Here is a 14,705-nt window from a genome sequence, read left to right as displayed (position 1 = left end):
ATTTCAAAAAATAAAGAACCGTTATATTCGTCTCAATGCCAGCTACAACATTCACTAGAACAAAAAAATCGATTGCCATTTAAAAAAATGGCCGTCATGCAGAAATCTCGAAAGTGGCGCCACCTATAATTAAATTGATATGACCAACTTCTACTCCCCTCGGAACCATAAAACTATTGTCTGAAACATTTTTCCCAATCTCTTTTACTTTAAGAGATATTCAGCTGCATCATTTAAAATGACACACCCTGTATATACGTGTCAGACATTGCCTGCCGGCTCGCGGCGAGGGGATGGACAGCGCTTTGCTACCCGTGGTTACCGCCAACGCCATTTTCACGTTTCGCCGCGCGCCGGCAGACAATGTCTGATTGGGAACGGGCATGATGACGTCAGCTGTTCAATATGGCGGAACTGAGCCGGCTCGTAAACACGCGGAACATATGTGTGCTCACTCAGTTTTGTCGATAAAATTGTAAAAAAAATCATAAATCAGTGTAGTGAAAGTGAATCATGTTTCTAACATTGTTAGAAATCTGCAGATATGCAGACTCAACTTGGTCATCTCGGAATATCGTGGAAGGAGAGAAATTATTACAAGCTGGACATCTCATATCTTGTGGTCGTTTACCGCAAGGCAAAGAAGGAACAATACAATTAATTGCAAGGTGTTTGCAAACATCTAGCTTGAAAAGTGGAATTCCTCACAAAATTGAAGGAAGCATCTCAACGAATGAAGAAATCGTTAAAATGCGCTGCTCCTGCAAAGCAGGAAACAGCGGACGATGTAAACATGTTATCGCAGCACTCATGTTTTGTCAAAGGTATGTATGTTTTTTATGTAAGTTGAATCCCATAATTTTTTATAATAATAAGCTTTTGTATGATATACATGTAATGTAAGTAAAGTTTATAGTATACTTATGACTTTGACAACTAATATTTTTTCTAACCTCAATGAACAGAAAGTTTTAAAATATAATCAGTTTTTTGCATATATAACTGTCAATTCGCATGCAATTTAAAAAATTATTCTAAGAAAATTAATTAATGCATAATTAAGTTTTTTCTATTCCAATGTTTCATTTCTTTTTATATTTTAAGGGTCGAACTTTCAAAGCTTGACGAACTGTCATGCACTGATGTCGAGTGTTCCTGGAAAAAGAAAACCAAAGAAGCATTGCAACAGTATGAACCGATGCCTTTACTGGATCACCCTTGCATGCAAACAATAAAAGCAAATGTTGTTAATGTATCTGCGGAAGAAAAGGAGGAGATTAATCAAAATTGGCTTTCACTCTCATCAAGTGCAATCAAAAAGCATTTGTAAGTTGGTCTAGAATTGTTATCATTGTACACAATTTTTTTATTAATTTATTTTTATACATTTGATTATACGAATGAATTTACAGTAAAAATGTATATGCAAATGAATTTCAATCAATCATGACTGTTTAATTAGGTGTGGAAGACATGATGCAATAGAACTGCATACAGACACTGATAACAGTGTTTCCCACGATTGCACGAATAATATAGACGTAATTATAAGCCGGGCAAATACTTCAGAATTGATGAAAAATCTATCAAAATTAGATGTAGGGACCCTTAAAGAGTGCTGTCAAAGCACAACACATAGACTACGTGGAGATTACAGACAGATTTGCATAGATAGTGTAAGATCATTTGCCACATGGAAAGAAGAGCGTAAATTTAGAATCACAAGTTCCCGGTGTTATGAGTTGTACACATACGCGAATAATAAGAAACCCAACTGGGAAAGGAAAAGTTTAAATTATTTTTTTCCAAAAGAACACTCCAATAAATATGTACAACACGGAATACAAAACGAACCAATTGCTCGCGAAGTATATCAGAATCGTTATCAACTGAAAGTGCACCAATGTGGCTTGGTAGTTTCTAATGATAATCCGTGGTTGGCATGTTCGCCAGATGGTGTTATTTTGGACGAAAATGAAAATGTATTAAAATTAATTGAAATAAAATGTCCTTTTCATGGAAAAGATCATAACATTGACGATGTGGTTCCGAAGTTAAAATATCTCGATGAAAATTGTACTTTAAAAAAACGCCACATGTACTACGCGCAAGTTCAAATATGCACGACTATAATAAATGTTCAAGTCACTGATTTCATGATTTTTGCATCTTCCGACAATACTTTTTTAGTTATTCCTGTTCCGTTTGACAAAGAATATGTGACTGATTTAATATATACCTTAAAACGTGTTTATTTCCAGCAAATGCTGCATTTTGTATGTACGTTCGAAAAAAATAATAAATGATTCTTGTTTCAAACATTTGTATCAATTTATTTGTAGTAAGTAAAAATTGATTTTTACACAGGAAACTTATCGTCGTTTAAAATAGGTGAACATACGTTTACAAGACCACAAATAATTATAAAAATATCTTCACAAAGATGTACCAAACTAATGGGAAACCTGCCTTTCAATATTCAAAACATTAGTTTTATCTTTCTACGTTAGACTGATTGTTATTTTCAGAAAAGAATATTTTTAGTATAAAATTTTATTATTTAAAATTTACAAAATTTTATTATATGAAAATATAGCACATTCACGAGCCTCATACTTTATCTCTTATTTACTTTTAATCTGCATTATGATTCTAAATTAATTATTGAATACAAAATTGAAAAAGTAGTGGAATAATCAGCAAATATAAAAATCCAAAATATTTTTAAAAATAAAATTATGTAATGGGGTGAAAGATTGGGAATAAATGTAAAAGTAAGCGATGGCATCGAGAGTTGAACCCAAGCCGTCCGGACGAAAGTCGAGAAACCTGCTACAACAAAATACATCGTAGAAAAATCCACACTCTCTTTACGATATAATTCGTCGATTACCTTGTGTTGTGTATAGTTCAATGCAGGTACATGAAGGAAAATAGTATTTTGAATACATATATAACTCAATATCTATTTATTAATAATTAAAATGATGTGAAATTAAAATTAAAATAATTAAAAAAAATAAATTACATTAATTATTAATATTAATTTTAATATTTAATTATTAAAATTAATAAATAATAGTAATAATTAATAAATGATTATTATTATTATTACTATTACTATTATTATTAGTAAGAATTACATTAATTATTATTATTATTATTAGTTATTAATTTTAATAATTAATTAATATTAATATTAATAATTAATTAATTTTATTTTTTTAATTATTTTAATTTCAATTTGAAATCATTGTAATTATTAGTACATAAACATTGAAAGTTATATACGTATTCAAAATGTTAATCTAAAATACTAATTAATTATTAATTAATTATTATTTAACTTAATTTCTTAAAATTTTGTTTACATGTTATTTTTGTAAACGCATTAAATATGGACTTGAAACTTTATAGGATAATTGAATATTTTACAAAGCGGAGAGCAGTGAGCTCTTTATTTTACGTATTTATGTTTCTATATCAAGTTATATCTAATAAGTTTTGTAGATTACTTTTAAGACGAAAAATTGAAATTGTTATATTGACTTTGTCTCAAAAAACTTCAGGTTATACTTATTCTATTATGTGTTCAGTCATGTGCCAAAAAGTCGTTCATGAGAACTAAGAAATCAACTATTTTTTTCACAGCTGTTTACTAAATATAAATCCATTTCTTATGTAGACGAATTTCTGCTAGAGCAGTGATGAAACAATAAATACGTATAAAAACTTACTACAGTTTTTAAAAACTTTTTGTCCGATAGTTTGTCTTCGACGACATCAATTGTTTTTATAGGATTTTCTTCTTTCTTATCTATGGGAAAATATTCCTTAATAAGCTTGAGCTGCTCATTTGACATACGGATAGACTCGATATCTGACGTTCTTCTTTGCTCAACTTTCGATAATTGTTTTTGCACATTTTCTATCTTTAATGATAACGCATGCACTGTTTGTAGCGTCTTTTTTTGTATTGCTATATAAAATAATTTGATGTATTTAATTTCTCTAAACTGCACATTATTTGTTAAATTGAAAAATTGAAGTTAAAACGTATGCTTATTTATTGTACTGATTTTAAAACAATGTTAATTTACCTAAAATTTGAAGTAACAGTTTCTTACAGTCGATACTATTTATGTCAATACTACTGACATTTTCAATTTCCTGCGGGAGTTCGCGTTCTTGTGCTGTAAATTATTATAACAAAATTAAATTGAAATACAACAATTTTATAACAAATTGTTTTATATTTAAATTTCTTCTTAGAATATGATTTTATGTCGACTTTTTTGCTACCTTTCGACTTGCTAATTCGCGACAGAACTTATAATTTATAATTAGGTGAAATCCGAAACACTTAGGCTTTGATATTATCAGACACTTATAAACATACAGTGGTTTGACAATGACTACGTTTACACGACTTGATTTATGCCGAAGTTCTAACATTGATGTTATAACACTGACGTTAGATGCCGTGTAAACGCTCTTTTACGATGAGTTATTACATCGATGTAGTAACTCAAAGTCGTTTGGCGAAAAAGCTTAGCGTTACTACATCGACATAAAAAGATCGTGTAAACGGCCGCAGTATTAGTTTTGATACATACCGGACTCGATTTTTATAGATTCGGAATTCGGCAATCTATCGATTGAGCAATCGCCGTTCTTATATTATATTTATATTTGTTTTACATTTCTAATATATCCCGTTCAGACCTATTGTCTACTCCAGACATTCACAAAAAAATCGACTTATTTGCATAATGAGTCTGCAAATTTGCAAAATCAATATAGTTATGAAATGAAACTTATGAAATAAATCATTTTCAATTTTGTAATATTCTTGCTAAAAATTACCGATTAGAACCGATTGAAAAAAGAAATCGTTTTAAATAAGGTTTTTTAATTCGTACTTTTCGTATTTGGTACGATTAGTACAAAACCGATTAATACTGATTATAAACAACGAACAAAGCGATTTTAATCGGTTTAAATAGTTTTTAATTGTGCCAATTGCTTTTAATACGAAAGTCGCGGATTAAAAGCCGTATTCAAACCGATTAATTGGGTTTTTTAATCGGTTTACATCTATTATTTATCGGTTTATCTATTAAAATATACTTATTTCATTAGGAAAATACATAATTCATTTACTACAAAATACATTGTTAAACACATTTTTAGATATAACAAATGTCCTTATTAAGTCAAAGAAAATATTTGTTTGAATATACATGCGAATCCGATACAATTATATTTACAAACGATTAGAATCGATTTCTTCCAATTATCCAAAATCGGTTAATTATGTATTTAAACTGGTTCCGATTAAAATCAATGTAACGTCGTATTTTCGAGCGTTTTTCGCAGCGCGGATAGATCGCCGGTGCAAGGTTCGTGGAAAGAAAATACGCGATGTGGTTGATTGGACGTATTTATTGTGATCGTATAAATGTACAGTGTGTGTGGGGGGGGGGGGCGCGCGCGCGCGCGCGGCTATTAATTGTCCTGGCCGATTATTGACGTGATAACAAATGCAGTTTCGAATTTAATTCCGGTCTCGATTTCGAACACCTGTTCGTGTTTACGACGCGCGAGACAGCGCGTGTTTTTGCGGTGCTTTTTCCGCGAGGAATCCCGATGTTCCTAGAATCCTCGGGTTCTCGGAATCGACGGTCGCTTTCGCGGAATTATTTATTTCCCGACGCTACGATTTAAAGTCCGCGTTCGGTCTGTTATAATCGGTGCACTTTAATAACAGCGGCGGATGCCGTGATACAGAAATACGCGATGCGCTTAAACGACGGCGGCGGCGGAGGCCGTGACCAATATATGCGCTTGGACGGCGGCGGCGGAGGCCGCGATAAATGAATGCGCTTCTTAACAAAATACGCGGCGGCGGAGGCCGCGATATTCGGATGCGCTTATGCGCTCGGTGCGGTTGATATACGCGGCGGCGGAAGCCGCGATAATTGTATGCGCGTTGCGCTTTGACGACGGCGGCGGAGGCCGTGATAATTTGTAACGATGCACCCCGTTTACCCCCTTGAGATGTATCGTTTTCCCAGCATGCGATCCGCCGGAAGCTGCCGCCCGGCAGAACACCCGCCGGGCAGAGGCAGGGGCGCGGTGCGCCCACATTTTTTAAACGTTTTAAACACGTACCGCATAAACGGCTTTAAGCCGTTAGGCTAAATTAGCCGAAAAGAACCGAGCGTCGCCGATGCGGCACGAACCGCCGACCGGCGAAAACTCGCGTTCGACGCACTTCCCGAACCCCCCCGAACGGGCCCGACCGTACCGTTTTTCCGAAACCCGTTCGGAAGGGGTAATACCGCCGCGCGCCGACGCGGGTAATTAGCCGGTATAAAAAGGCCGCATTCGGCGAATTAAGCACCTTTTTTTCCTATCCGCTCACGCAAGTGAAACGATCCGAAACCTAGACCGCTCCAAAGAATTAGCCAGCTTTCAAGATCCGGAGGTAGAGAGAACTCTTCCTCCATCGAACACTCTTGATTCTTGACATAGGCTCCTTCCATCTGAGCATTCTTCCGACCGAGAGAAACCGAATCAGAGTGCACTCCGGTTCGATCGAGAGATCTCGATATCGGTCTAACATCTGACCGCCGGTGCATCTAACTCGAGGTAGAGAGGAGAGCTACCTCGGACGAGAATTCTCGTCGGCACGGCGTTCCCGAGAACATTCCATCCGAAACCGGGAAACATAAAAACATTTCCGCGAAAACGACGCTACGATACGCGTAAAAACGGGGCTAGACCTATCGCCCAGACGCGCGACAAAAACCGCCGAGACACGCGCTACGTCAAACGGTCATTGACTGCGGTGAATTGTAAACACGCGCGGTATACAAGTATCATATCGTGCGAACGCGTGGCGAGATATATCAGAACGCGACTTAAAGCCGCACATCTCGCGAACCGAAACTGATTGCAGGCGAACGAATCAACGAGTAGTTCGCGCTCGCCTATTATATCCACGCGACACGAACAACAGTGTAACATTTAATAAACTATCATTCTTTTGTTTTCCTCATTTACATACGCTCTCGTTTATTTCGACCGCCCACCGAACTCTGATCCCGACTCCGACTATCCGACGGCAAATCGCGCGGAAGTCGTCCATGACAAATTTACTGCGCGGTGCGCTCGGTGGTAATTTAATGCGCGAAATAGGATCGCGTCGCGAAGGATGGAATACGCGGTGCAGCTGGGTCGAGAACACTCGACTCGGGGCGGCTCAGAGCTCCACCTTCCGTAATGGTCCAGCTGCGGATTAGGCGGATGCACTCGTACGTCGGAATCGAGATCACTCGGCTAAGACGGAGCTCGCTCCACCTTTTGTCCTCGGTAATTTGTGCTCGGTAGGATTTCCTGGATTTTGCTGCTGAAGCGTACTGCTTAGAGCGGATCAGGAAAATGGTAATAAGGTGCCGAAACGTGGCCTTTTTATACACCGGCTAATTGCTCGCGTCGGCGCGCGCGGCGGCGTAACCCCTTCCGAACGGTTTTTCGGAAACGGTGCGGTCGGGCCCGTTCGGAGGGGTTCGGGTTGCGCGCCGAACGCGGGTTTTCGCCGGTCGGCGGTTCGGGCCACGTCGGCTATGATCGGCGGTGTTCGGCTGTTTTGAGCTCTTAACGGCTCTGGGCCGTAATTAAACGATTAAAAAGGTGGGCGTACCGCGCCCCTGCCTCTGCCCGGTGGGTGTTCTGCCGGGCGGCAGCTTCCGGCTGGTGTTCTGCCGGGAATTCGGAACGATGCATCGGGATGCATCGTTACAACCAATTAACACATAATTGGGCATGCCAATTGACTCGATTAAAAACGATTTATACCGATTAAAATTAAATCGGTTTTAATCGGTTATTTTTTGCAGGGATGGTCCAAATTTCTTTTTGCCTCATAACAGCTGAGAAAAATTAAGAAGACTTACGAGTATCAACCGATTTTATTAAGCTGGATGCAGCTTTCTTTTGCTGAACATTCAGAGTAGATGGAGGGGTCATCAATGACGAATATCTTTTAATCATAAAATTGCTTTCAGTAGCATCATCATTATCAGTATTACTTTCATCAAAACTAATAGGAATATCTATTTGTATTTTTTTGAAGTTGGATATTCAGTAATAAAGTCGGTTGATACTTTTTTCCAGCGTTTATTCCGACTTCTTTTTCATTTTTCTGCGTCACTTGGGTCGCTCATGTCTTCTATTTGATGTATATTCATTTCTTTTACAGCTTCAGTGTAGAGGTCTGCGAAATTATAATACAATTAAGTTATATAATACTCAGAATTCAAATAAATCGAAGTTATTATTAACATTTTAGTTATTAATTATGGTGCGATTTAATGATTGATAATAAATGCTTTCATAATTATGTAAGTGTGAAAATGTGAAAACGTCAAAAAATGAAATTTTAGTAATCAAATATGTGGCCTATATAATTTTAAACTTAATTAATAACTAAATTATGTTGTAATTAACAATATAAATTTTGTCGTATTGTTTATGCGTTTACACGTTATACGAATTGAATTTCCTGTTTTCGCTGAAATATTTATAAATTTTAAGAAAGAATGTAAAAATAACTAATAGTATTTGTTTTTTGTTTAAAAAATTGCAACGTAATTAAGGGGATATCGGACCCGATTACAGATTTCTACGTCGAATTTTTCGTTATTTCAATTTAATTTTTAATTTTTAATAATAGTTTTGGTCATCTTCTTTTCGCAATGACTTATTAATGAACAGTGGATGATTGCGATATTTAATAAATATTAAAAATTGAATAAAAAACGAAAAATACTTAAATATCAATAAGTATGTAATTCTATATAGGCTCCTTAATATTTTTTTCCGTAACATTCAATAAAAACATCCGATTTAAACTCGAAAAAGTATCATCATGATTAGAAATCGTACAAACATTATAAGAAGGTTCTTTAACAAAGGGCCGCATTTCGCGGGTGCCTTGCGAGGCCTACAAACTTTTTATAAATTTTTTTATCTAAAAATGCATAAATTAATTAATAAAACCTTCGATGTCATATTGATATAATAGTTACAGAATAAAATTTGAATTTTATAGTAATTTGAGATTTTTGATCGAAAGAAAATTTTTCATATAGGCATTTTCGGTTACATTTTGTTTGAAGTTTGTTTGATATTATATATGTTTTCTAAACCTTCGTAAATCAACGACTTTTAACATAGATTTTGATTCCTTACAATATCAAAAATATGCACTTCATTTTTTTATCAAAAAATTTTGCATATAAATGTGTTTGTTGTTTAAATAAATAAAGCTACATAGTGATGTCGCCATAAAACTATGTGATAAAAGTTACGAAAAATCCGATTCTCAAATTAATTTTTCTCTTGCTTTCAATCGATAATCCTCCCCCCAATTTAGCACAGAAGTATATTTTTGCATTATTTAAAACATATTGTTGCGTCCGCGGAACGATATCTATCAATCGCGCGCGACACAAGGATCGGCACCCGCGTACTCGCTCGCGCTCACGCTCGCGCACTCGTAAATAAGAACTCGTATTTATAAAAGAACACAAGAACTTTAATGAACACAGGGGAACACGGAATGTAACAAGATTTCACACGGAAATACAACACCGAATGTAAAACGCGTCCGCGCAGCTTGACAGCTGGGAAACGACTCGGCTGACAATCGTTGTTTATCAACATCCTTCTTGTCAACGGGATCCGGACAACGGCAGGGCCGTAACGACTCGGGCGCGCGCGTAACACTGCCCCTCCTCTTCAAGATTGTCGTCCCGACAATCAGCAAGGGGCTCGATGACCAATCTTCGTGGACTTCCAGGGACCCCGAACGATATCCTGCTCTCCCTGAGCTGTTGCTCCAGGTTACCAAGCATCGCTCCGACCAGGCCCCAATCCACTGGGCAGTTTCCCAATCGATTTCTTCCAGAGAGTTGGCCAGACCCTCAAGAATCGACTCCAGGGCAGCCTCCCATTCAAGTCATCTTCCTCGTGCCCGGCGCAAGTCTTTTTTCCTGTCCTTATCTTCCCGTGCCTTTCTTCGGACAAGAGGGGGGTATCCACCGTGGACCCATCGTCCTAAAAGGACTGAGCGGGATCCGTTAGCGCACGGTGCGATAGCGCACCAACCCGATAGCACACGAAAAATGAACACAATTCCTGATAGCCCACGTCCCGATAGCCCACGTCCCGATAGCACACAAAGTAAATCGCGCACCATCCCGATAGCACACCAATGAGAAAGTACACGCACAGATTGAACCCCCCCCCCCCCCACCCCGTTGCAAACCCATGTGGAACCTTGTGTGCTATCGGGACGTGGGCTATCGGGAATTGTGTTCATTTTTCGTGTGCTATCGGATTGGTGCGCTAACGGGACCCTCCCAAAAGGACTCCCCAAGTCCGTGCCTCGGCATTCGCCCTCCGGCCCACGGGAAAACCACGGCTCAAAAACCGTGGGCGAGGCAGTCTTCAGGCTCAGCGTTACACTAGTTTCGTAGGTGTTTCGGTTCAGTCAGCTTCCGCAAACTTCTCTAAAGAATAAAATAATTTTGCGCAGAAAACAAAGCAATTTAAACTCAATTCCTTAAACTATCGGGCTCCGGACTATTCAACTAGCTCTAATCAACAAGGACTATTTAACATCTTTCGGAAAAAGAAGCTAACCTATCCGCGTGCACAATTTTCTTCTTGTGTGTTGGAGATCTTTGAATGCAATAAACTACGTCATTTAACTTCCTCACTATCAAGAAAGGACCTTCCCAATTGCTCTGCAATTTAGGGGCCTTTCCCTTCATTCTTCGAAGATTATAAAACCATACTTTTTCCCCTTCCTGAAAAAGTGTTTGCCTGGCTTTCCGATCGTACCAGGACTTTATTCGCGAAGATTTTATTTTCATTTGCTCTCTAACATTGGAATGGATCCTCTCTAGTTTCTCCTTCAAATTTCTAACAAAACCTCCGACCGACTGAGATCCATTTTCTGGGGGACTTCTTAATAAAAGATCCAGGGGCAGTTTAAGATCTCGGGCAAAGCACAGTTCTGCAGGAGTCACACCAGTAATCTCGTGTTTAGAGGATCTATAGGCTAATAAGAACATGGGAATCCAACGATCCCGATCTTTCTGATTCTCAGAAATATACTTCGCCAAATAATTAATAATGGTTTGATGCTGTCGCTCAACCTGTCCATCCGACTGAGGATGTAAAGCAGTTGTTCTCGTCTTCCTAATACCGAGTAGATTCATCAGCTCCGCAAACAATTTGGACTCGAAATTTTTCCCTTGATCCGTATGAACTTCCAAGGGGACTCCGTGTCTAGAGATAACTTGATTAACGAAAACTTTCGCCACCGTTTTTGCCTTAATATTCCTCAAAGGAAAAGCTTCCACCCATTTGGTGAAACAGTCAACGACGACAAGAAGGTATCTATTCCTGGAAGTAGTAGTTGGAAGAGGGCCGAGGATATCCATTTGTAACCTCTCGAATGGGGCCCCAACGTTATAGATTTGTAATGGCGACTTCCCTCTCCCCAACGGACCTTTTTCGGATACACAAATTTTACAGGATTTGCACCATTGCTCCACATCCTGTTTACAAGTGGCCCAATAAAACCGCTTACGGATCTTTTCCAGAGTTTTATTGATTTCAAAATGCCTTCCAGTAGGAGAATCATGCGCCTCCTCCAAAATTTGGTTAATACGGTTTCGAGGAACAATAAGTTGAAAGATGCTTGACTTAAGACTCGGCGCTTCCCATTTCCTATAAAGAACTCCATCTTTTAAACTTAGGGCATCCCAATAAGACCAATAAATCCGAGCGGATACATCTCCAGCGGGTATTTCTGAATGTGATGGGCGCACTCCCGTTTCTTTGCCACGATAAATTAAGGGGGGAAGACCCTCCAGACAACAGGTTTTTCAATAATTTTTTACAAAAAACTGAGAGTATTTATTACATTGAATGAAATTACATATTGACATTGATGTTCAAATGTATACACACAAATTTTTTTATAAGAAAAGAAAACAAAATGGCGGCGCTACAGCTGCTCAAACTTGGCTCCTTCAATTTGCGCTGTGGAATGCCCAGCCCCTTGTAGTCAACTGAAATCAACCAATCAAAAGTTTTTCATTAAAATAAGTTATTTTGCTTTGTATGTACCTATTTTTAACGAAAAAAAAAAAATGAAAATTTGAACACAAAAAGAAAAGAATTAAATTGTTAAAAACAATATTTTTAGTAATAATTATTACTAAAAATATTGTTTTTAACAATTTGTTTATAAAAAAAAAAGTGTAATTTTTTTCTTTTTGTGTTCAAATTTTCATTTTTTTTTTTCGTTAAAAATAGGTACATACAAAGCGAAATAACTTATTTTAATGAAAAACTTTTGATTGGTTGATTTCAGTTGACTACAAGGGGCTGGGCATTCCACAGCGCAAATTGAAGGAGCCAAGTTTGAGCAGCTGTAGCGCCGCCATTTTGTTTTTTTTTCTTATAAAAAAATTTGTGTGTATACATTTGAACATCAATGTCAATATGTAATTTCATTCAATGTAATAAATACTCTCAGTTTTTTGTAAAAAATTATTGAAAAACCTGTTGTCTGGAGGGTCTTCCCCCCTTAAGGAGATGCTAGGGTCTTCTTTCTGCTCCTTCTGCCATTCCTGAAGAGTCTCCCCAACCAGAATAATACGTGCAACTGATTTTCTTGATCTCACCATATTTTTCTTTTCTACCTTAGCGCAATATTCACAACCAAGTAATTCGCACTGCCGTCTGGACAAACCATCGGCATTCTCATGAACCAGTCCTTTGCGATATATGATCTCAAATTCATATTCTTGGAGCCTCTCCAGCCATCGTGCCAATTGACCTTCTAAATCCCTAAAAGACATTAACCACTTAAGAAAAACCGTACGGATCAAAAACTTCCGTCCCAAAAGATAATGTCGGAAAAATTTAATAGAATCGATTATCGCCAAGAGCTCCCGACGAGTAACGCAATAATTTCTCTCAGCCTTATTTAGTACACGACTGAAATATGTAATGACTCTTTCTTCTAAATGTTGCGTCCGCGGAACAATATCTATCGATCGCGCGCGACACAAGGATCGGCACCCGCGTACTCGCTCGCGCTCACGCTCGCGCACTCGTAAATAAGAACACGTATTTATAAAAGAACACAAGAACTTTAATGCACACAGGGGAACACAGAATGTAACAAGATTTCACACGGAAATACAACACCGAATGTAAAACGCGTCCGCGCAGCTTGACAGCTGGGAAACGACTCGGCTGACAATCGTTGTTTATCAACATCCTTCTTGTCAACGAAATCCGGACAACGGCAGGGCCGTAACGACTCGGGCGCGCGCGTAACACTGCCCCTCCTCTTCAAGATTGTCGTCCCGACAATCAGCAAGGGGCTCGATGACCAATCTTCGTGGACTTCCAGGGACCCCGAACGATATCCTGCTCTCCCTGAGCTGTTGCTCCAGGTTACCGAGCATCGCTCCGACCAGGCCCCAATCCACTGGGCAGACTCCCAATCGATTCCTTTCAGAGAGTTGGCCAGACCCTCAAGAATCGTCTCCAGGGCAGCCTCCCTTTCCAGTCATCTTCCTCGTGCCCGGCGCAAGTCTTTTTTCCTGTCCTTATCTTCCCGTGCCTTTCTTCGGACAAGAGGGGAGTATCCACCGTGGACCCATCGTCCTAAAAGGACTCCCCAAGTCCCTGCCTCGGCATTCGCCCTCTGGCCCACGGGAAAACCACGGCTCAAAAACCGTGGGCGAGGCAGTCTTCTATTAAGATCTCCTCTTCAAATCTTTGTCACAGTAGACCACTCCGAAACGTCTCCAAAATTTCTTTCCGTTACAACAAAAACAATAAAACGAGTAACAAGCACTAAACTTTTCCATCCATAACTCTCTCCCCTCGGGCCTCGGATGTAGAGCCATTCCCTAATCAAAATAACTTGGGAGTCCCTCCCACAATACTTCGAGGATTATTCTATCGATTACAATTCGCTCAAAGAAATAATTGGAACCAACACAACCATTATTAAAACAAACACCGGAAGTCACGAATATTGCCATCCAGGCATTCTAATGAAAGAATTATCCCCTATTCAAAATACATCCGAGCCCGCCTTAATTTTACACACATCAGTACATTCTTTTTAAAAGAATTTTTTTTAAAGGAAACATTTTTCAAAATAACTTTTTTTTAAAAACAAATTACGCGTGCGGATTTGACCGCGTGCGATTTAGCCGCATTTTTAAATATTGGAGCAACTTAGCTGTTGTGAAGGCTGAGACCGGCTCCCCCGCAAAAGCTGCAGCTCATCATGCCGGCGAAGCATTGCGGCGATTTCCTCTTCTCGTCGTGCTTGCTCCTCGCGCATTCGCCGCATCTCGAGCAACACGGTCTGTAAAGTCGTCGACTCCGTTGCTGCCGATTCCGACGCCGCCGATTCCGTCGCTCTTGATTCCGACGGCGGCTCGCATTGCTCGCGCCTTCTCCTCTTCGCAGCTAACGTTGCCATCGCACAAAATCACTGCGTGTCCGTTTATCCCGGACGAGCACCCAAAATGTTGCGTCCGCGGAACGATATCTATCGATCGCGCGCGACACAAGGCTCGGCACCCGCGTAC

At 38.9% G+C, this 14,705-nt stretch overlaps 2 protein-coding genes across 2 annotated transcripts; one reads left to right on the top strand and one right to left on the bottom strand.

Moving 5' to 3' along the window:
* Nucleotides 1-420: 420 nt before the first annotated feature.
* Nucleotides 421-2,306, top strand: LOC145976251 (uncharacterized). The gene is made up of 3 exons (XM_083107321.1): nucleotides 421-824; nucleotides 1,105-1,326; nucleotides 1,463-2,306. Exons 1-3 carry the CDS (start codon nucleotides 514-516, stop codon nucleotides 2,304-2,306), a joined length of 1,377 nt encoding a protein of 458 aa, XP_082963447.1. The 5' UTR covers nucleotides 421-513.
* Nucleotides 2,307-3,677: 1,371 nt separating this feature from the next.
* Nucleotides 3,678-8,054, bottom strand: LOC145976250 (uncharacterized). The gene is made up of 3 exons (XM_083107320.1): nucleotides 7,962-8,054; nucleotides 4,101-4,193; nucleotides 3,678-3,979 (listed from the first exon to the last, which is right to left on the bottom strand). Exons 1-3 carry the CDS (start codon nucleotides 8,032-8,034, stop codon nucleotides 3,678-3,680), a joined length of 468 nt encoding a protein of 155 aa, XP_082963446.1. The 5' UTR covers nucleotides 8,035-8,054.
* Nucleotides 8,055-14,705: the final 6,651 nt, after the last annotated feature.

This window comes from Camponotus vicinus, unplaced genomic scaffold (genome assembly GCF_025532165.1).
Source record: "Camponotus vicinus isolate PSW18456_S1 unplaced genomic scaffold, iyCamVici1.0 SCAF_8, whole genome shotgun sequence".
Classification (NCBI taxonomy): Eukaryota; Metazoa; Arthropoda; class Insecta; order Hymenoptera; family Formicidae; genus Camponotus; species Camponotus vicinus.
This window is presented reverse-complemented; position numbering and strand designations above follow the sequence as displayed.